At 44.1% G+C, this 21,915-nt stretch overlaps 1 protein-coding gene across 2 annotated transcripts in view; it reads right to left on the bottom strand.

Moving 5' to 3' along the window:
• Window positions 1-8,115: 8,115 nt before the first annotated feature.
• RAB15 (RAB15, member RAS oncogene family) overlaps window positions 8,116-21,915 on the bottom strand; it is a 343,974-nt gene continuing 330,174 nt past the window's right edge. For both annotated transcript variants that reach the window (XM_086937105.1, XM_086937106.1), the window contains exons 6-7: window positions 19,807-19,872; window positions 8,116-12,260 (exon numbers count right to left, since the gene is read on the bottom strand). In XM_086937105.1, coding sequence (XP_086793231.1) covers window positions 12,102-12,260; window positions 19,807-19,872 — 225 coding nt within the window. In that variant the 3' untranslated portion in view covers window positions 8,116-12,101. The remainder of the gene's footprint in view (window positions 12,261-19,806; window positions 19,873-21,915) is intronic.

Consider the following 21,915-nt stretch of genomic DNA (forward strand, 5'->3'; position numbering starts at 1 on the left):
TACATTGGTATATTACTATGTCACCCGCTGTGCACAGTTATGTTCGTCTGACATTTTGTGACCAAGTAAGTGGCACTCTATAGCACTTTCAAAGATAGTTGCTTAAGTAGAGTGCAAATGTATAGATAACCAATTCCAAGAACCAACTTTGGACACATTGTTATTTCTAAGGCCATGGTGGAGTAGACCTGGTACATCATTTACATATGCTCTTCATCCCAAAATGTATTGATGTTAGCAAGAAATGAAAGAGTTAACAAACTATGTTCTATCACGTATCAACTTCTGTGTGGACTTCTTTGAGGTGTGCGGATGGCTTTATGGATTTCAAAGACATCTCATTTCAGAGTTCAAGTGAGTAGTGAGTCACCAACAATGGACACAATATAATGAATTGTCTGTTGTCAGGCAAAAGAGAAGACTGTTTGCTGCTCCGTGGAGTTCAGCAAAACTTGTGTTGATAAAGAGTACGGTTCAACTGTTCGGTACTCCAAAAAGCCACCAAGAACTATTTGGAGCAAATGCCTCGAAACCAGATGATGTGTCTGTGTCTCGCACTGTAGGAGCGGAATCTCAACTGGGGAAGCTAGATTTAACAGGGTGGGTGTCTTCTTCTCTAAATGTCTTTCTGTCTCCTGTCTTGAAGCTGAAATATCTCCTTAAGGGGCAGTTATATCAACTGCAATAATAATCTAACTTCTCTGTTACAGGATTTCTGGAAAGAAAAGCGGGATAACAACTTCTCTGGACTACAATAGTCTTTAGATTTAACATCTTTGTGAAATAGAAGAAATATGTTTAATTAGGTCATCCTAAAATCTGTAGCACAACTAGAGACCCTCAGTGACCATTCTTTATCTCTAATTATCATAGTTAAAATGATTGTAGGAACAGCCGAAAGATTACATGAAGAGTGAAGGACATAAACCTAAGCATGACCAACTCTCAAAGATCACAAATACCGAACTGTGATCTGTGAGACTACACCGTCTATAGATTAATGCTGTATTTGGCCTTTCAGAAGATGCTATAATTCTGTTTCAACGCAAATATGAAATGTTATAAATCTGGTTATTATTGAAATATGATTACATTTGATGCACATAATTTGAAAGGTTTACTTGGTGTCTCCATAATATTTGTAATACGAATAGTCTCAAAATTCAGAATGGAAAAATTGTAGTAGATTGAAAAAAGGACAAAGTAGTTCTTGTGTACATGCACTACCGTTGTTTGCTATTTGAATTTGATCTTTTTATTAAATTCTGTTTGTAGTTCTGTAAATTGTGGATCAGTATGTGTTCATAGTGAGCATGTGTGTTTTGTGTAAGCAGCAAATGGAATGAAGTTTGCTACAAGCAGTAAGTACCAAATCACATAATAAACCAACTTAGAGTAACATGATTGTCAACAATGAGATTGTACATGATTACCTCTTGTAATACATGGGTAAAAATAAGAAACTGATCAATTGTATTGAGTAATAGAATATAGAAAAAGCCTAACTAAAGATATGCTCTTTCCTGAAATATGAACTAAATAAATGCCTTTCATGTTTGTTTACTGTATTAAATATGATTGAATCCATTGTACAAATATATAAGGCAATAAGTTAAAACTGTATGTTACGACTGAAATTTCCTTTTGTTTAAAAGTTTCTCTTATGGTTTAATTTGGTTAAGGATTATGGCATAATTTAGGTGACTTTGGGGCGCTCTGTCATGTGACTTTTGTGCATGCACAAAAGTAATGAACGAACAACAGTCTAGGGTAGGGGTCTTGAAACTGGGGGAGGGGGGCATTACGGGGGCTTCGAGTGATCCCAGGGGGTGCCAGGCTCTGGCCAAAAGAAGCATTATGCCGATAGCAGTGCTTTGTTTTTAGCAGGGAAAAAAATGAGCGGTAGCAAGCCTCTCTGTCATTGGCCATCTCTAGCATCTTTTATAATTTTGATCCTAGCTGGGAGAAGGTGTCAAAATGGTGGGGACTTCAAATGTTCTCCAAAACCAGCCACCCCATTTCTAATAATCGCAGTGTGAATACTTTTAAATGCTAGTAAGGCCTGCCTGACCAGAATAGTATGTTTGGCAATCATGCATTTGATTCAATTTTTAGAAAGGTAACAGAACTTAACTGCAATGTTTAAATAAATCTAGTCATATTTAAACATTGCCAGTTTAATAGAATAATTGTGAAAAATTTGATGGGAGGGCGATGATTTTTTTCTTTTCACTGGGGAGGGGAGCATTAAAAAGTTTGAAAACAACTGGTCTAGGACAGGTCGGGCCAAAAATCTATGGTTGATTTAGTAGCAGTGCCTAAAGAATTTGCATGCAGGTCGCCATGCCTTTTTCCAGGGGCGGGATTTAACATAGGCCTCTGCAAGGCCTGTGGTGCAGGGATACGGCCCAAACCTCCAAGGGGCCCCAACCAATCACACACCCCATTCAGACCAAGACCAATGAATATTTGTGAGATATGGGAGACACAGGGATCCCTCATATTCTGCGGGGGTGGGGGAGCCTCATTTTGCGTACGCCACTGCCTTTTTTGAAGACAAGAGCTGATTTCTCAGAGCCCCTCTGTTTCCAGCTGCCGGTAGCTGTAGGTGTGTGCCTAAATGTTATTGGCCGCTCAGAATAACTAATTAGGCAATTGGGATAATTGACGTGTAGGTCTCTGCCCGCCCGCGTCATTCCGGGGAGACCTGGTAAGTGAATGACGTCATTGGTATTTAGGACTGGAAGCAGGAGTAATAGAATAAATCGACCGCTTTGCCCATATTTCAGCTAATGGACAGAAAAGGCCACAGTTCCTACTCCCATGGGTTGGCAATTACTGAAGAGTGGGAAGGAGGTGAGGGGGGAGCGACTTACTGTTGCTTCAGGTGTTTTGTCAATGAAGAAGCTGTCCTTCCGTTTCCAAATCATTTAATTTGTGTAGTTGGCACACTCAGACTTTAACTGACGCTTCTGAGAAGTCAGAAACGTGACTTATTTTTAAATGGCTTTATTTGTATAAAATGTTTAGTTCCTCATAAAGGGTTGTATGTGCGCAAGAGCTGTTGCACTTTGTACATTTTGTGTCACTTGTTCTGAATTTTAAACAGCCAGTTTGATCAAAAAAGTCACCAAAAGTGCCCAAACTGTTTCAGAATGTTAATTTGTTATTTTCTTTCCAGCATAAAACTTGCTTTGTCCTGGAGAGTTGCCTAAAAGTAATGCAAAAGCTTTGCATCACTTAGCTTTGTGTGGGTGTCACGTGTTGCTATGCTGCCAACCCTTTTGTTTTGAATTAAAGTCCTGTCTAATTTCAATGCTACTATGCACAAAAAGGAGCTCAGGGGGTAAGAAGAACCAGGTCGCTCCCCACTCACAAATTCCCAAACAACAACAGACCTGTTCTATAGATGATTTAACCGCTCAGTGCATCCACCATGCATTCACAGTCACACAATTGTGTATGACAGGACAGCGGTTATATATAACCCGTCTGTTCTAAGGTTACTTAAATCACCTAGTATTCTTTAAAACCAGATGTGTCTGTGAGCTCTATTTCTCAAGGTATGTCCCACCCTATAGTGTAAGTGATCAAATGAAGACGGGAAAAAAGTGCTGAAAAATTGGCAGTGCCTCAGGGAAGAAACACCATGGGAGTCTACAGACTGGTTCTCGCCTGCATCCTCAGGTTCTCATCATTAGCGTCTGCCAACTTATAAACAAAAATAGCGATAAAAAGGAAAAAAAAGCAAAGTGCTCAGTGTGGTGTATGTGAACCCTATGAGGTGTATCGGGATCTAGCATAGAAACCCGCTACTCCTAGTCTAAAAATGAGCTAAACAACCACTAGCTACTTTCTTCCTTGCTGTGTGTCTGCTCAATTAAAAGCCAACATGTTTCATTGCCAAAGTGATCTTACGGCAATTTCATCCGGGCAAGGGTCAATTTTCCACACTGCACCAATTTTCTGTCTATTTTTTATACCGGGTGGTTGCCCTTCATGGGCATACCTGCAACCCCTTTTAATTGCTGTTGTTTTGTAATTTCAATGCTAGACAAGGTATTGTGGCAAAACAAAGTAGGAGAAATTACTTTGTTGCTGCACAGTACAGCACACATCCAAAGTGGGAAAAGTTTGAATGTTAGTCTAAGCCTAATGTTTTATAATGGAAGGATGACCTACCAGCGCACACCTATTCTAGACCTAAGCACACCCCTTGGTACTGTGGTGCAAAGCAGTGGCGGCTGGTGACATTTGAAAGTGGTGAAGCGAGAACGTTTCGGATGAGTGACCTGTGAACAACGAGCGAATCTGACTGTCATAATGGATTTGGGGGGTTCTCTCCCCGAAAAAAGTTTGAAAAAAGTTTGGGCAAATGATGCACTTTCAAGCAAATTTGAGAAAGCAAGAAGGTTAATACAGCAATTGTGAAAATTCTGCTATGTCATCAATAACGATATTTCATATGATAATGAAGTACGTAATGTAGATGTTGCAAGGTTAACTAAATTATGCAGCAAGAAAAACCAAATTACACTGCATAATGCGGTACATTTTGTGATAGCATGAGTTCATTCTTTTAACATTTCTATGCATGCTAACACTGTCTGGACAAAGGTTTCATCCTGCTAGTACTAGTACCCAATACAGCAATATGCGACTGACAGGTGAACTATCAATATGTTCATTATTATTTCATACATCCTTACATTGCAGTGAAAAGTAAGAGTTACTTTAATTAATCATAAACACAGAGAATGCTGGAACTGGGAATCCCAATTGTAAAAGCTTTGCAAAGGTAAAAACACTGAACACATATTTGTTGCAATATTATTGACACTTTTTTCTGCCACATTGCCATTGTTAAAATTCTAGCATTTATAAGATTGTAAATAACAATGGATAAAATATACCAACGCAAGGAAACTCGTTTAACAGGACATAGAAAATGTGTGCCAGAAAATAAAGTGACATTTTTATCAGTTATGAGACCCTTCCAATCGAGTGCAACAAGGACAACATGCACACTCTGCACCACTTAGCGGACTACCAAAATGTACATTTCAGATGGTAAAATCCGACATTGTAATTCCGTCACATTCAACTGCGGCCCGTGAAAGTCAGAGCGGTGGGGCAGTGGATGCGGGTGGGGGGAAAGGGGATTTCGACAGGTGACGAGGAAAAATTAATTATTTATTTTCCATCCTTACATCTGTCAAAATCCTCCACCCACCACCACCACCGCCCTTACCTGCATGGGCTGCGGCTGATCACATTAAATGCCCCGGAGGAGCCATCACATGATCTGAAAAAAATCCTTTTACACACAAGGCTGTGTTCATGACAGTCGGCACTCAAAGGCTTTCAAATTGCACGTGTTACTTTACACACATGGCAAAAGCATCCGCTCTGCCTGCCTACACCTCTGCGGTCGCTGCAGGTCATTTCTGTGTACACAGCACTGGAGAGAAGTGTGATTAAATGTCAACACTAGTGATGGTTGGTGGTTGGAGTGCCATAGCTTTAACCGTTCTGAAACCTATGTGCTTGCACAGTCGCGAGGGGAATAACAACACCGGGCCCTAATGAAGGTAGAAAGATTTACATTGCTTAGAAGTGGCGTGGCCGGCGGAATCAACATGTTCACAAAAGAATGATGACCCCAAGCCCCTGTGTCTATGCCTGTAGGGGGGAGAGTGTGCTTGGCTACCAGATGGTTATAGTGGCATAACGAAACTTGAGGGGGCCCCCCTGCAGGGTACGCGGAGGGGCCCCCTCCAAACTTAATCTGGAGCTCTCCAGCCGAAGGGCGGTGCTGAGAGGGCCCCTGGAAGTTGGCCCCACCTCACCGCGGTGGATGCGGGGGCCTGTTTTACACCCCTGGATGGTTGCATGGCAACGGGGACTCCTGGCTCCAGCCGTAAGAGTTCATTTAGCAGCTCCAAAGCATTCTTGGAGTGCTGGCCCTAAAATTTTAAACAAAAAGCGGTCAAAGTGGAGAAAAGAATACACTGATGTTAAGTGCGGGACCCCATCTTTGCGCATGCATTTTTTGGCACATGCAAGCATCTTGTAATTTTATTGCACCATTATAAAAAAAAGCGGAAGCCCCACACAAAACGTAATCGAATCAAGCAATTTGAAACTCACTACCAAATGCATTAATGTTCTGTACCGTATGTCCCCAGCACTCCAGAGCACCAGGTCCCTTGCCCCACCTTACCCCACCAGCACTCCAGAGCCCCATGTCCCTTGCCCCCACCTGCCATCAGCACTCCAAAGCCCCAGGTCTCTTGCGCCCACCTGCCCAAGCACTCTAGAGATCCAGGTCCCTGGTCACCTCTCCCAGACCTCCTGGATGCCCCCAAGGAAGACATTCTAGCGCTCCTCCAGGGTCCCTCTTGTTCCTTAGCCCCACCTTCAGGCAGTTGAAGACACGAGTGATGCTGGAGCGCTTCACCTTCACAGCCGCAATCGCCTGGGCACCTGCCATGTCTACAAGAGTACTCTCTCTGTCTTCCCTACTGGCCCTTCTTTCTTACCCACAGTCTGTCCCTATCCTGGCCCAGCCATCTTTTTTTTCCCATTGCGGTGGGGTAGTTAGAAAAAGTGGAGGGAGAAATAATGAGGTCTTAAAGAGGTGTTATCACATAGGGTTGGTTAGTTCAGTTGTGCAACTACCGTTAGTGCCGCAAGCCCTGGCCAATCCCTTGCTGAGAGCAGCACCAAGATTGGATCGGGTAGGTGAACCCAGCGTTCATTCTGAGTGCAGATGGCTGCGGCTGCCCAACCCTCTCTTCTTTCTATGCACAGAATGTGATCGGCTACTAGTGCGCATGTCAGGCTGGTCGCAGAAAGACAGTCGGCCAACCTGACATTCGTACTTTGAAGTGTGAGTGTGTGTCGACGACCAGGAGATGAGCCTATTGTATCTTTAAGCCCCACCCACTCATCACTAAGCAACTGGCTTGTGGCTAATTAAACAAATGCACAGCGCTCGTAAAAAATATTTGAACTCTAGACGTAGTTACATTAAGTTCAGAGGCTGGTGGACAAATATAGAGGTGGGCAACGCCCGAATGGTCTAATAAAGGAGCCGCCACTGGTGCAAAGGTGTGGGAATTGCGTTGGGCAGCCTGATCGTGGACCAATGTTTGGGAAGAGAGCAACAGTGCTCTCTTGTATCTTCATATCTTTGAAGATATAGCGCTGTCCTGCTCTCTCCTTTTCACGCAACGCTGTGTAGCAAGTTAGGTTTCTGCACTGCATTGTGTGAAAGAATAGCAAGTTTGCCCCAGAGTATTACTATTTATTTTCTTGCTATAGAGAAATCTCTCCGAAAGGCAAGTAGGGCTGCAGCGGGGTCAGTCTTGTATCTGGTGGCGTGGGACTGAACTGGAATGACTAAAGCAGAGCCTGTTGCATGTCAGGCTTTGTCTTAGATTCCTGCTGACTTTCCAGAGGCAAAGGCCACCTGACCAATGACTGACACTTTCCCATTCCTTCGGCACCGTCTGAAATGAGACGACCAACACAACTTGTCCACAAAACATTCAACAACAACAGCCACATGACATTTGCCTGGCATGATCCCTCTCCCACAGAAATGGCCTGGCATGAGTTTGACTGTGCACCCCATGCCTAATAGGCTTTTAAAAGCATTGCCTTATCAGGGAAACCCCCAACAAACATTAAAAGAACCACTAGTAAAGCCCTGGACTCTCTCTTGGGTTCAACAGCTGTACAAATATAACAACCCTGCCACCCCACCTGGCAGAACAAATGTACCCCACTGAGGCCCAGTGCAACATCTGAAGTCAGGACATTGCCAGAGTGGAAGTCAGTGCAGGAACCAGGACGGTGGAAGCTTCCACATTAATGTTTATTTACATCTAATGTATTTGTAAAGCCAGAACCTAGCCGCGTGGGCAACGGAGCGCTCACATGAAAAAGAGAAATACAATATAAGCAAATGGAGAACCAATAAGCACTAACAGCAGAGACCGCAATGGGGGAGACAGAGGCACGTTTAGCAGAGCAGAAGGTGGAGAATTTAGTCTTACACACAAGATCCATATTTTTCCTTGAGGAGAGAATTTCTAGTAACAATTGAGATTTGCTTTGAGTACTTCTTTGTCCTTTTGGGGCAAAAAAGCACACTTTATTGAGGCATATAAAACAGTGACACAACAGTGAACAGGTTCATTAAGAATGTAATTTAGGACCAACAAACACCAATCATATGTTGTAAGATGCAACTGGAATTTTCTCTGTAAAAGTTCAATAGATGTCCAAAAACAGATATACCAGCAACTGAATGAAGGAGAAACCAAACCATTTGTTACAGGGTAACTGGTTCTTCGATCAGTGGCCATATAGCGATAAGACGAAATGTAGAGTTTAGGTCACAGCTCAGGATCAAGAAGCTACAGTTTTCTAGAAAAGTACTAATTACTTTAGCCACAGCAAGCGCAGGAGCTGTACGCTTATTTACATAACGGGGAATTCAATTCCGTCCCTCATTAGAAACCAAGTGTCTGGTTTCGGACATGAAGCGCAGCCTTGCTTCAGCAATTAGCTTGAGTTCTACCTCGGTGCTCTCAAGAAGCAAGCTGAGTCATGCATTAATGAGCAAGGTCATGGCTCCTTTCACCATTCCACTCCACTTAATAATGGCCGCTGTGTTGGTTAGTGCCCATTACCGCCTGCAACTCAAGCTAGAGGGGTGAAAATTAGATTCTCTGAGTTTATTGAACCACAGCTGATAAATGTTTTCCTCTAAAAAAATTGCAATCGTTTATGAACTGGCTGCTTGTGCACACCAGACAGGCTCTCACATGCGCTTGACTGGGAGCAGCGTTGCTAGCTCCAAGATTTAATTGGAAATTTGAATACCTGTTGCATGAAGTACTACAGCTCTCCTTGTCTAGGCTTCTGTCCAAGTTTCCACAGGCATTTCTGGAACAACAAGCTTATGAATACCACTCTTACTTGGATCAGTTTTCTGCTACATATGGACTATACATATATAGGATGTAGCGGTGTAAGTCTGCAACAAGTAGCAAAATGCCATCTCTCTGTACATCTGCAAGGCCAGTGTGAATAAAAAAAAAGAGTAAAGGATGAATAGGTCTGTGTGATTTTCTGGACTAGTAGACCACTGCAGAACTAGGTACCCCATTTTGTAATCCTGGCTTCTCTCTTGACCAAAAAGCATGATCCTGAGCAAATCAAATGACTCCTTGTGCTTTAATGTCCTTATCCACCAAAACTGGGAGTGATGGAAACCGGGCTAACTCTGGTATGATGCACTATATACCATCAAGGCATTTGAATTACTTATATTTTGTGCAACAGGTACTTTTCAAGTAAAGGTCTCCCTTTATCAAGATTATATCGAATTTGATTTGGGTAGGGCCAATGCAGCTCTACATTCACCCGCAGCTTTAATTTAAAGTACACAATTTAGCAGCAGGGCATTGACATCCTATTTTCATGACTATGCTTAAGATACATAGGGAATGGCCTACCCCAGTGTTGGTATCTGGTTTACCTGGTTGTGGTTATCACAGAGGTTTATCCAAATTTTCATTTCAACCAAGGATAATTCATGAAGTTTGACCTTGAGAGAACTATCAGAATCCTGGGCCACTTTACCCAGTTTCATTATGTAGGATTAGCAACCAGGCGAGTGATAACATGGCGATGTTATAACACTCTATAAAAACAAATTCATCGGCACAACAATGACGTCATCACAGTATGACTATGTTTTGATGGTCATTGTTGTTTGGGATTATGTTTCAGTTGTGCAGTATTACCATTACGTTTACACCGTGAACCCCTCACAAATGGCCAAGAATGGATATGTGCGAGCCAATATTTGAAGTTGATTTGGTAAAAGTCACATTGATGAACCAATCCTAATGGCGTGTGCGGTTGACACATTATTTTTACTTCAAGTAATTTCAGTTTTGAAGTATTGATAATGCAGTCTCAAATTAATACTAGTAAAAAAAGGGGTTATCGAATCCCAGAGTTTAGTTAAATTCAAGGTTATGAAATAGTGCTAAACCAATTTCCTAATCAGAAAATACAGCACAATGCTAAATTAATTTAAACGCTCTAATTATCAACAAACATCATACAGCTTCCTAAGAAAGATACCAACGCTAAACATGGTCACTGTAGTGTTTTTTCTATTTCCAGGGAAGAGTGGAACCTCTTGCATTTACAGAAGGCACAAAGGAGGTTGGGTAGAGGAGGATGTGTGAGAAAAGGCAGTAAGGGGATTCTAGAGGTAGAAACAGAGGTCTAAGGAGCTAACACCATCCCTTGGATTGAAGGATCAATTTAAAACAATAGTTAAATCATAGGGTTAACTATTAGGAGGCACAAGGGGTGTCTGTGGAAGAATAAGGGGGTGAATTGAGAACAGATTTTAAATGGTATTTAAAGGAAAATTCAGTGGGCTAAGGTACTGATCTTCAACTTTAACATTCTCACAAAAGGAGATCAAGTACCTTGTTACCTTGTTTACAATAAATTCACCGGGCTATTTTCATCGATTCACTAAAGTTAACCGAATATTCATTTTTTCTTGGAGATTGATTTATCAGATTTTTGTTTTATTAGATACAAATTGGACATTCATTTATCAAATTTTTGTTTTGTTAGGTACAAGTCAGATATTAATTTATCAGATTTTTATTTTGTTAGGTACAAATTGAATATTAATTTATCAGATTTATGTTTTCTTAGATACAAATTGGATATTCATTTATCAGATTTTTGTTTTATTACGTACAACGTTCTTCAGCTTTCAGTCGGGAACGTGATTTGGATTTGGAGCACCCTATACCGAAATTTTACATTTCCCCAGCAGTTGGATTTTCTGAAATGATAGTTTATGTGTGATAACTATGACCCAACTACATCTCCATGTTTAGTAATATTCATGGTTTGGGATTTGAACAAGCCTGCAGCCTACCTTCGTACACTATATGGCCAGCATGAATGAAGGATGTTAGTTGACAGGTCTTGTGAGAATATACATTTCTTTTCAAGATGTGAACTACAATTTTCCCAATACCTGTGTTCTTTTCCAGAATTTGGCATCTTCTAAGAGGCTTCACCAGGCTATGGAGGATGGGCTACGGAGGTCCCCAAAAGTGTATCACAGCCACCTGGTCTTTCATCAATTATTTTAATGGAATCTTACAAGCGGCACTGCACAGATTTCAAAGTCCCACGATCCACAGAACGCAAAACTGCTTGGGACCCTGTCATCAATATCTTAGAAGTCCATGAGCAGCTTCCAAACCACACCTGTTAAGAGACTTCACCAACTGGATAAGGGTGCAGAACAGTCACCGGAACACATTGGGTTCTTTGTTCCAACGTAAACGCGGGGATAAGGGTTAATTCCACATTGGTGGTCAAAGACAAGGGCAACTTGAGACAGAATGTGAGGATGGGATTTTACTTCAAATGTACCCTTTTATCACACCATACATGTGCTTTTTGTACATTAATTTCTGCAGAATGAACCATTACTTAATATCCAGGTAAACAGAATGAAAATCCGAAGGTTCTCATCGACTGTAAAGGTAAAAAGTATTTATCCATAATCAATATAGCATAAAAAAATGTCTTAGATAGCTTCAATTAAGGAACAAACCAATTTACTGACAATGGACTAAGTTTTCAGACAGTTGAGGGAAAGTAAGTCATTTTTTTACAATAAAACACAAACAACTGTACAGGATTCCAGCATTTCATAAGCCACTTCCAATACTGAAATAACAGTATTTTGGACTGACGTGAGCTCCATGCTTTGTTTCTTCATATAATGTGCCTGCGAAAATTGCTACATTAAATATACATACAGCACAGCGCATTTCTAAGAGCACCTAAGATCCAGTACATCTCATTTTTGGACAACATAACACCACCTAGAGACACTTCAGGGTCCAAGGAGGATGAGTAGTGCAGAGAAGTAATTGACATTCAGGTGAATACTTTATGCTGCAATGTGAAGGGCAGGTCTCACTGCAAGCCCTGCCGGGGGTGGCAGAAACAAAATGGATGCACGTGGGCCTTCAGCACCAGCAGGCCTTTGGCAAGTTCTCGGAACCATCGGGTTTGCCGTCCTCCTCGTTGAGCTCCGCTATGCTCAGTTCATCGGCTGTGTACATGCGCAGTCCGTCTAGCTCCTTCTTGTGGGCTTGTAGCACTAGTTCTGTCAGCCGAGTAAACGACTATGAAGAAAGAAAAATGGAAGTCGATTCAGGAGAGTACTGTCACAGAATTAGCACAAAATGCATGAAATTAGATACTACAATTTACTAGGAATATACATGGTCTGGTTACTTGTGGGCATTGTATTAGAAATATCTAGTCCCGCATGTTTATGTGTATAACGTTGGTACGATGGCTCAGTGAGTTGAATGCTTGTTGCTTACTAATGCGGGGATCTTAAGAAATAACAAACATGACTCCACTCAAGATGACTGGGGGCCTGATTTAGATCTCAGTGGACAGGTTACTCCGCCACAACGGTGACCGATATCCCGTCCATCGAAATATAAATCCCACTGGATATAAAGGGATTTATATTTTAAGGGTTGTAAACTGAGGGTCATACTTTGGATTTTTTTATTCGTATACATTTTATTGGCATTTAAATATGAAAAGTCTATCACAGCAGTATATTGTTTATGATGAAACAAAACCCTCCTTCCCATCCCAGTATGCTCTACTATAACACACAGAAGAACTACATGATGAACACATGAAATGGCCATATGTGAAAGCTCAGTTGAAGAACTGTCCCCACATTATCAATCACACACAGGAGGAGAACCCACCAATCATAGACCCCCAATCCAGCATCCAGTAACCCCACCTTTCGGTCCATCCCACAGCCCACGGGGGCATGATATATGGGGGCTCCAAAAGCGCTGCAAGCATTGCCACCCAGCCTACAGGTCATCCGCAAGCTTATTTCCGCGTTTTTCATATAGCTAGCCTCAGCAACAGCTCATTTAGCCATATCACGCAGCCCGTCAGCCACTCTCCCGGCGACAGGAGACAACCACCTAATGCCAACCCTCCACTTAGCGAGTTCCAAACCTAAATGAAGAAACTTTCTACTTAGCCTTTTTTTTCGAGCTGGGATCATCCCCAACAGGCCCTGTCCAGTGTCCCAGGAAATTGACCTCCCTGTAGCCGCATTTAAGGTCTCCAATATTGTCTGCCAGTATACGTCTAGGTCGGGACACCCCAGAACATATATATAAAATTTGCCCCATGCCTGGCACAGTGGGGACACGAGGATGAACGCCCTGGGTAAATTGCATGCAGCATGGTTGAGGTGAGGTGTAGCTGATGGAGTATATTATACTGAAGCAGTTTGTACGCCCTCCCATTCTTGATCAGAGAGAGAGGCACCCAGAATTTCATACCGCCTAGTTTGCACCAGCAGGACACACAATGGTATTTCCTCTCACAGTGCCATGTACACATGTGAGATCAGTCTCAGACCCCCAGCCATACTCAGCAGTGTCCCTAATGTCTGTGGGTCCCATGGGACATCAGGGAAGGAGGCCCATATCCTGCAGGCCGTTGCCACAATTTAAGCAAATTATTAAAACTGGCTGGTCCCCCAGTTGAACGATTCCACTGCGTCAGCTAGCGTAATAAACTGACCATTAGGGTATAAGTCCTGCAAGGAGTCACACCCTCTGGCATGCCACCTATCGACTGACATCATCCGTGCGATAAGCACAAATGGGTGCAATGTTCTAATATATATATCCAGTGCATATGGAGCCCTTCACAAGACCTATCATCTCCGGGTTTAGGTTGGCCCCCCAAGGGCTCTCCACAGTGCAAACCCCTCCGGCTCAACTGCGTGCAGAGTGTTATCTACTCCATTCTGTGCACAAGGGCCAGACAACAGAGGCCAGCTCTCCTAGGCCCAATCCAGGGGTGAGCTCGCTGTCCAACAACCCAGAAAGTAGGGTGCGCCACCTGTTACCAAAGGTCACTCCAGAACGCTCAGCAAGAGCAGGTCATACTCCTAGCTAGGGGTCCACCAATGGGGCCAACTCCTAACACGTCACAGTCTGCACCTTTACCAGCTCGCGCCCCCAGCTCCTCTCACCATCTCCACCAAACACCTCCACTTTGGAAAGACGGGTCGGGGCTCACTGACTCTCCACACTGCAGGAGTTTGTGCTAAAAGGTCCTTCGGGCGACCTATCATGTCAACTGTTTCCTTACAAAGAGTGGGCGCTGGGTTAAACTCCCCTCAGGAGCAAGTGAGCACCATACCAATTAGTCCTGCAAATTCAGCAAGGCCCCGCTGTTCCTCACCAAGGCTCAGGAGCCCTCAGAAAAAGCTTTGAGTCTGCCCGGCACCCCCCAAAGCTTTGGGTTGCCTCAGGCGCCTGCCTCCAACTGCAGTTGACCTAAAGACAGGGGCGGATTGACACTGCATGAACTCGGGCATGGGCCGAAGGGCCGGTGTCTCGGTGCACTCTGTGGGCCAGTTTTTTTCCCCTTTCCCAGTCCATAGAGAGCACTGATAGGATGAGGAAAGCAGCTTCCTTGGGCGGCCTTTCTGCGATATTCAGTTGTGGTCTCCTCTTGGCCCCCTGCCCTGCCAAGCAAATATGCTGATGGTTGGCTGGGAAGGGGTGATGATTGTGTGCCAGAATCGGCCTCCCTAGGGGTCAGGTGTTGCTCAGGCTTTTGGGCCATTTTCACCTTCGCCCCACTGGGGCCCACGCATCCCAGAAACAGTGTTTACATCAACACATCACCCACAGCCCATCTCATTCAGGGCATAGTGGGTGAGGAAGAATGGGTCTTGTTGTGGGGGCCAGGTGATGTTGGGAACTCACAGCATCTTATCCCCCCCCCACTCCCATGGATGGCCCAGCAGCTGTGGTTTTTGCTTTACCTCCTCTCCTGCCATGCCACTGCCCTGAGGCACTGAAGGGCGGGGAGGGCTGAGTAATTTACAAATAGCTCTGGTCTCTCTGTTTCTCAGGTGCTCCTGCGCTGGAGGGCTGTGGAATAATTATGTAATAAAAAGGGCTCTCACTGCTTTTCAGGTGCTCCTGCGCTAGAGGATTGGGGAATAATATTTTAAGAGAAAGGGGCCTCACTGTTTTTCAGGTGCTCCTGCGCTGGAGGGCTGTGGAATAATTATGTAATAAAAAGGGCTCTCACTGCTTTTCAGGTGCTCCTGCGCTAGAGGATTGGGGAATAATATTTTAAGAGAAAGGGGCCTCACTGTTTTTCAGGTGCTCCTGCGCTGGAGGGCTGTGGAATAATTATGTAATAAAAAGGGCTCTCACTGCTTTTCAGGTGCTCCTGCGCTGGAGGACTGGGGAATAATATTTTAAGAGAAAGGGGCCTCACTGTTTTTCAGGTGCTCCTGCGCTGGAGGGCTGTGGAATAATTATGTAATAAAAAGGGCTCTCACTGCTTTTCAGGTGCTCCTGCGCTGGAGGACTGGGGAATAATATTTTAAGAGAAAGGGGCCTCACTGTTTTTCAGGTGCTCCTGCACTGGAGGGCTGAGGAATAATATTTTTAAAGAAAGGGGCCTCACTGTTTTTCAGGTGCTCCTGCACTGGAGGGCTGAGGAATAATATTTTTAAAGAAAGGGGCCTCACTGTTTTTCAGGTGCTCCTGCACTGGAGGGCTGAGGAATAATATTTTTAAAGAAAGGGGCCTCACTGTTTTTCAGGTGCTCCTGCACTGGAGGGCTGGGGAATAATTTTGTATTAGAAAGGGGCCTGGCTGTTTTTCAGGTGCTCCTGCACTGGAGGGCTGAGGAATAATATTTTTAAAGAAAGGGGCCTCACTGTTTTTCAGGTGCTCCTGCACTGGAGGGCTGGGGAATAATTTTGTATTAGAAAGGGGCCTCACTGTTTTTCAGGTGCTCCTGCACTGGAGGGCTGAGGAATAATATTTTTAAAGAAGGGGGCCTCACTGTTTTTCAGGTGCTCCTGTGCTGGAGGGCTGGGGAATAATTTTGTATTAGAAAGGGGCCTGGCTGTTTTTCAGTTAATCAGCTTGTAGGACATTGCCACCTTGGCCCTGTGTCCTTCCCAAGAACAAAATCCTCTCTCTTACATTCCTTCTCTGTTTCAGGAAAGGACACGCCCACGAATGTGGGCGACGCCCCGTGAATGTGGGCCACGCCCTGTGAATGTGGGCCACGCTCTGCGAATGTGGGCCACTTTTTTCTTCAGTGCCCGGGCCAAATTGTGATCCCAATCCGACCCTGCCTAAAGATAGCGCTTCTCTTCCTCAGCGAGCCACTGGACCTCTCCTGTAGCCCTGCCCTGCAGCACTCGCTGCCGTGCTCCGTCTCACCCTGAGGCACGAACTAGGTTGCCGCCATCATGCTGCCTTTCCCACTGGGTCTCTAGTTACTGCCCTTGGGTCTCCGAAGTCCCCCGGGGCATTGGTCTGCAGCAGAGCTTTACGACCAAAACCGACAGCGCTTCAGGCGCATAAGAGCCACCTCTCTCCCAACACCACTCAGTTCCTCAAGCCTCTTCAAATCAAGGCTGCAGACTGCCCCGGTCAAATTGTTGGGGTTCTCTTTGCCGCAATTGACTCCCCAGCAGCCGCGGTGAGTTCCAACAATGGGGGAATGGGGATATAGGAGTAGTTTAGAGCCCAAGATAAATAAGGATATTTATGCCATCAGAAATGTGGCTAACTGGCCATCTTACGTGGCCATGCCCCACCATACTTTGGGTTATAATAACAACTGTTATGTACAGGACTTAGAAACGCAGTGTGGAACACTATCTAAAAATAAGTTATTTCTTACAATTGGATGCGTAAAGAGGAGATCAACATCATCGAGTTCAGTAGCTAGAAATAGAACTTGTTTTTTATATATAATGTTCTTTCAACCAGACTTGCAATTATATAGCATTGTAAATAATAGATGAACAATTAAGAAAGGCAATGGAAGTCATTTTGTGGTCATTATGAACCAGAAAGTCCAAGTCAGCCTCCAGTCTAGCTTGGAACCTGGCACCTTCAAGCTGTACACACATCTGGGAAGAGGGTCTTACAGGCTTTCAGCAGACCAACCAAGTAGAGTACACTACGAGTTCAGGATGCCTTCATCTGAACATTTCCAAACATGCCATCAGAGGAAATATTAGCCACTAGCTTGCAGCCACTTGTTCCGAAGCTGGTCCATATAGATCAATGTGACTTTGTCCCTGGACGAAGTATGTCTTTGAATATACCCCGGCTGTACAACGTTATGTTTGTCTGTACTACGGAGGACTTTTATGCATACAGCTTATCATCACAATTGCAGTGACACTCGTATTGGTTAGCAGGCCGGAATCTGCAGGAAATTGCTTACTCGGAGTGCATGCTGGCTCAGGGCATGCTGCACAGACTGTTCTCCCCGGGTAGTGTCTATACTGCACACTGCAGGAATGCTTCTTAGAACTGCACTCACATAATGAAAGCAGGCATTCAATTACACTAATAGTCTCCCCGCGTATGCCCCCAATATACCACTGTTGGGCATTCCCACCAACCTAGGAACATGTACCATCCGCAAGTTGGAACCCCGGTTGCAGGCCGGAGTGACAGCAGTTGGGGACTTATTTGGGGACAAACTGTTACTCACGCACACAGAGTTCACAAATGAGCGTTGGGTCTCGGAGACACTGTTCTTGACTCACGCGAGTTTGACTCGCTACATTTAAAGACACTGGGCACCTGATGGGGCAGAACCAAATACGCATGAGTTGGTTTATCTGATGTACCTTATGGGGACAGGTAGCCATCTAACCCACTGGCTTTATCGGGGCACATGCACGCACCGTCCATCTCTACTAACTGCAACACGCACTAAATGGGAACAAGTCATAGGCAGACCATTAACAGACAAAGTGCAGCATTCTGCTAAACGGTATTACACGTTTATCCACAATATGGGGTAGGGTTGAATGAATGGAAGTCCAGTATTGTTGTATAGTATCACTTTCCCAAATTGTGTTGTAGAAGGTACCTGGTTCACTACCACAGCGCAAACAGTAGGAGTTGAGGCTGCTTTTCATTCTGCTTAGCCCGGTTGGATTATAGTAGACATGATGTAAGTATTCCAGCTGCCAGGACCCTGGGGGCCATTTAACTTCAACCCAACCTGCATCGGCCAGTGGACCTATACTCGGAGTCCACTCTCCCAGAGATTCAACATGGGGTCTGGAGTGTTGACCACTAGTGTTTGATATCATTTGAATATATATAATATCACTACCGTAGATTGGGGGTTGAAAAGGAACGTTTAAAGACCAGTAGGTGTAAGTTCCCAAAATATTAACTGTGTATACCAAAAAACATACCTACAGTCTAACTCATGTGTTTAAAAGCTTCACATCAAGTAAGGCCCTTCCTCTCTCAAACCAACTCACGTGTAATTTATCATTAAGGGGGAGACATCCCTTAAGGATTAGAACCCTCACTCACCCGAAGGTGACATGCTTCATCATATGGGTCCTCCTTACCAGTGGGGACAACCTAGTCGCCACTGGGAGCTGCCACTTCGTAGTTAAGGAAGAAGCTCAGAGATGTTTTATTTTATCTTTATAAGGATGGGTACTAATCCCATGTGATGTGTTCTACCTGACAGGGTTAAAAAGGAACAGCACAGTGGTATGGATGTATAACCACTGTCACAATGTGGTCGACATGTTTCAGCCTATTGATCAGACCTCTGTATCAGCGGCTTTCTTCAGGACCAGATATAATAGTGATAATAGTGATATTGCTGCTGCAAAAAGTGAACTAGAGATAAATAAAGGTATATACAACACCGGTATTCCTGCTTATCCGTTTTGTCAGGTTATACCCAAGGTATCCTCAATTGTAGGATAGCCCTGCCTCACCTCAACCTGACAGGCTGCTCAGGAAGGAGGCCCCGCTCTGTCCGTCTGTACCTCGTCTCGTAGTTCCTTAAAATTGAACAGTGGGAGGATACAAGTCAGTCAATCAAAAGGATAGTGAAGAGGCTATGCTCCAGAGGGAGCATGAAGAGGAAGGCAAGCACATGAGTGTGACGATAAAGTCAACCAATGTTAAGCAATGGGCGGGCTCTAAGCCCACTGTTTCGGTATGGTCCATAAGAGGCTTTCACCTAGAGAAAGCCAAGCAAGCTGTTCGGTTTGTGAGGCTTCAAAAGTATTATAATATCCTTGGTGCATGGATAGTTAGGCACTTTTTGCTTTAATAATCATTTAGGAATCGCTAAGCCAACTAAAAAACATAAGGTGATTTTGGTTGCATTTTCTGCTTAAAGTTTACATGTCATCAGGAACAGCTACCAGTGTTTGATGATTCTCAAATGTTCCTTTTTTTCCCGCCGTGACTTACAAATCTCAGCTCTGTTGGTAAAACAGCAGGCAGGGGGAAACTATAGGATTACATCAAATTACATAGGCAGTCCATCTGTGAACCCATCGGTTTTCACACTTCAGCAAGTGTGAATTTCAAGACTGGACATATTATTTCAGTTGAGGCCTGGCTCATGAGGTACAGAGAGTCACATATCCCACAACTTTATTGGTTTTCATACGTCTCCGTCTGCATCCTACGTAAATCCCACAGGAACCTTGTCCCAAACCCGATTATGCACTAAATCAATAGCAAATAAATCTAGGTAGAACCATAAGTAGCAAGTATATTTAATACAAAATCAACTATTTGCATTCTTTTTAACATGTCAATATGTCCTTGAATTCCACATTACCTCTTTGATGTTGATATTGGTGCAGGCACTTGTCTCGTAGAAGTCCATGCCGTATTCTTTAGCAAGCTGTAAGTCAAAATACAATTAAATATTACATTTCAGAATATTTTATGAGAAATGCATATTAGAGGAGAGATTTCAACAGGATACATTTGTTTTTTATGGGTGCCCCAACAGCAGCAAGCCGGACTGGGCTTCTCCATACAGTTGACGGATTGTCGGCCATTTTGAATGTACTGAGCACACTCTTCAGGATTCTATTTATATGCAATACATACAAAAAGTGACAATAGGCATGATGACACTGTCAGCAAATCAATACTACTGAAACAAAATCCACCGAAGGCGGACATAACATAGGATCCCTATTCAGGAGAGCAATCTAGCGTGCCAAAAGGGAAAAGAACAAGGACGTGGCTCAAATTACTAGTCGCAAGCAAGGGAAGGAAGACGAAAAAATTCTGCTCACTGATCAACCAAGCTGCAATAGGCAGTAGGAGAGGTACTAACGCAAACATATCTGAACCAGGGTGGGTCTCATTCGTGTCGGCTCACTTTTCATCACAAGCTTAATGCCTGACCACCCCTAGCAGCTTGCCAAGTGATCTACCTATGATTCCGAAGGCTATCGAGACATCTGGCTTTCTAAATCCTCCCGACACGCGCAGCAAAATAGAGGCACTTTAACTGGCAAGTCTGCGGAAAGATGGAGCCCCAGGTCCCAATAGGCTACCCACTGCCTTCTTTGCATCCCAGCCTACTCTCTGATCTGAGGTCCTAACGTCACTGTTCAAATATTGTTTAGCAACCAATTGCATCCCAGACTTTTGGAGAGGATCAATCATTCAACTAATCTTCAAAGAAGGCATGAAATCAGACCCTCGCCACTACCGTCTCATTGCTCGAATTGATAACGATGCCAAGCTTTACGCCAGCCTGTAACTTGACGACCTTAGAGTCTGGGCAGAAGATCATACCAAAGAATCAATGCGGCTTCAGAGACAAATGTGGCACCTCCTCGAACCGGATAGCTCTGGTGCTCATGTGTGAAAAAGCATTCAGAGGTAAAAGGGCACTTTACTCTTGCGTTGTGGACTTTAGTGCCGCATTCAACAGCATACCAAGAGGGATTCTATGATGCAAATTGGGGGACTGGGGCCAGCCTGATGTCCTGTTGAGAGCAAGAGTGCAGCTGTACACTAACACTTGGGTGCTGATCAAACTAGAAGGTCTCTACATTTAAAGAATGATCCCCACAAACTCCAGGCTGATGCAAGGCTGCATGCTGGCCCCCTTGCTTTTTAACTTCTATATAGCCGATTTATCAAAACACCTTGATGAAGCAAACTGCCATCCACCCAAACAAGGAGGCCAAAGAATGACACACCTGTTATATGCAGATGATGTTACGAAGCCAGACAAAGATTGGACTCCAATGGCTACTGACACCTCAACTTGACTACACAGTTTGAAATATGTTAGAAACCAATCTAGCAAAAACCAAGAGGGTCTCTTTGAGCCTAAAACCAACCTGGCCAACAGGTGGTGGCTCAAGGGCCTCAGGCTCCACCACAACAGGGACTATAAATAACTGGGAATCCTTCTATATGGCAAAAGATCATTTACCTCTCATGTACGCTTCATATACAAGGGTTCTAGTCTCATCTATCGCCCTGAAGCTCCAACGACCTAGCCTTAACCCACTTCTCCAGGTGATGAAAGCAAAATCTGTCCCAACACTAACTTACAGCAGTAAAATCACCCTGGGAAGGGAGGCTGGGTCAGTGGACTAACTGTTCACCATAATTTACAAAGCCGCTCTGCGTCTTACAAAGAGAGCGTCACCGGCACAAGAGAGACTTGAGTATAATATCACTAAACAGCACTGGGCCAGAGGCAGCTCTTTCCTCAACTTGTGTTACGGGCTCAGACTGGCACCACACCACTCGATACCACGCATGGCTTAATCTGGTGCAAACTTGAGCAATCCGACCAGTGATCATCATACAGACAACACCTTGAGGATAAACTGAGGGAATTCCCACTGTCCGAAGCCTGCAGCAAACACCTCTCCCTCAAGGTCTTTATGAAATTACCATTACTCGCGGC

Source organism: Lissotriton vulgaris, chromosome 9 (assembly GCF_964263255.1).
Source record: "Lissotriton vulgaris chromosome 9, aLisVul1.2, whole genome shotgun sequence".
Lineage (NCBI taxonomy): Eukaryota > Metazoa > Chordata > Amphibia > Caudata > Salamandridae > Lissotriton > Lissotriton vulgaris.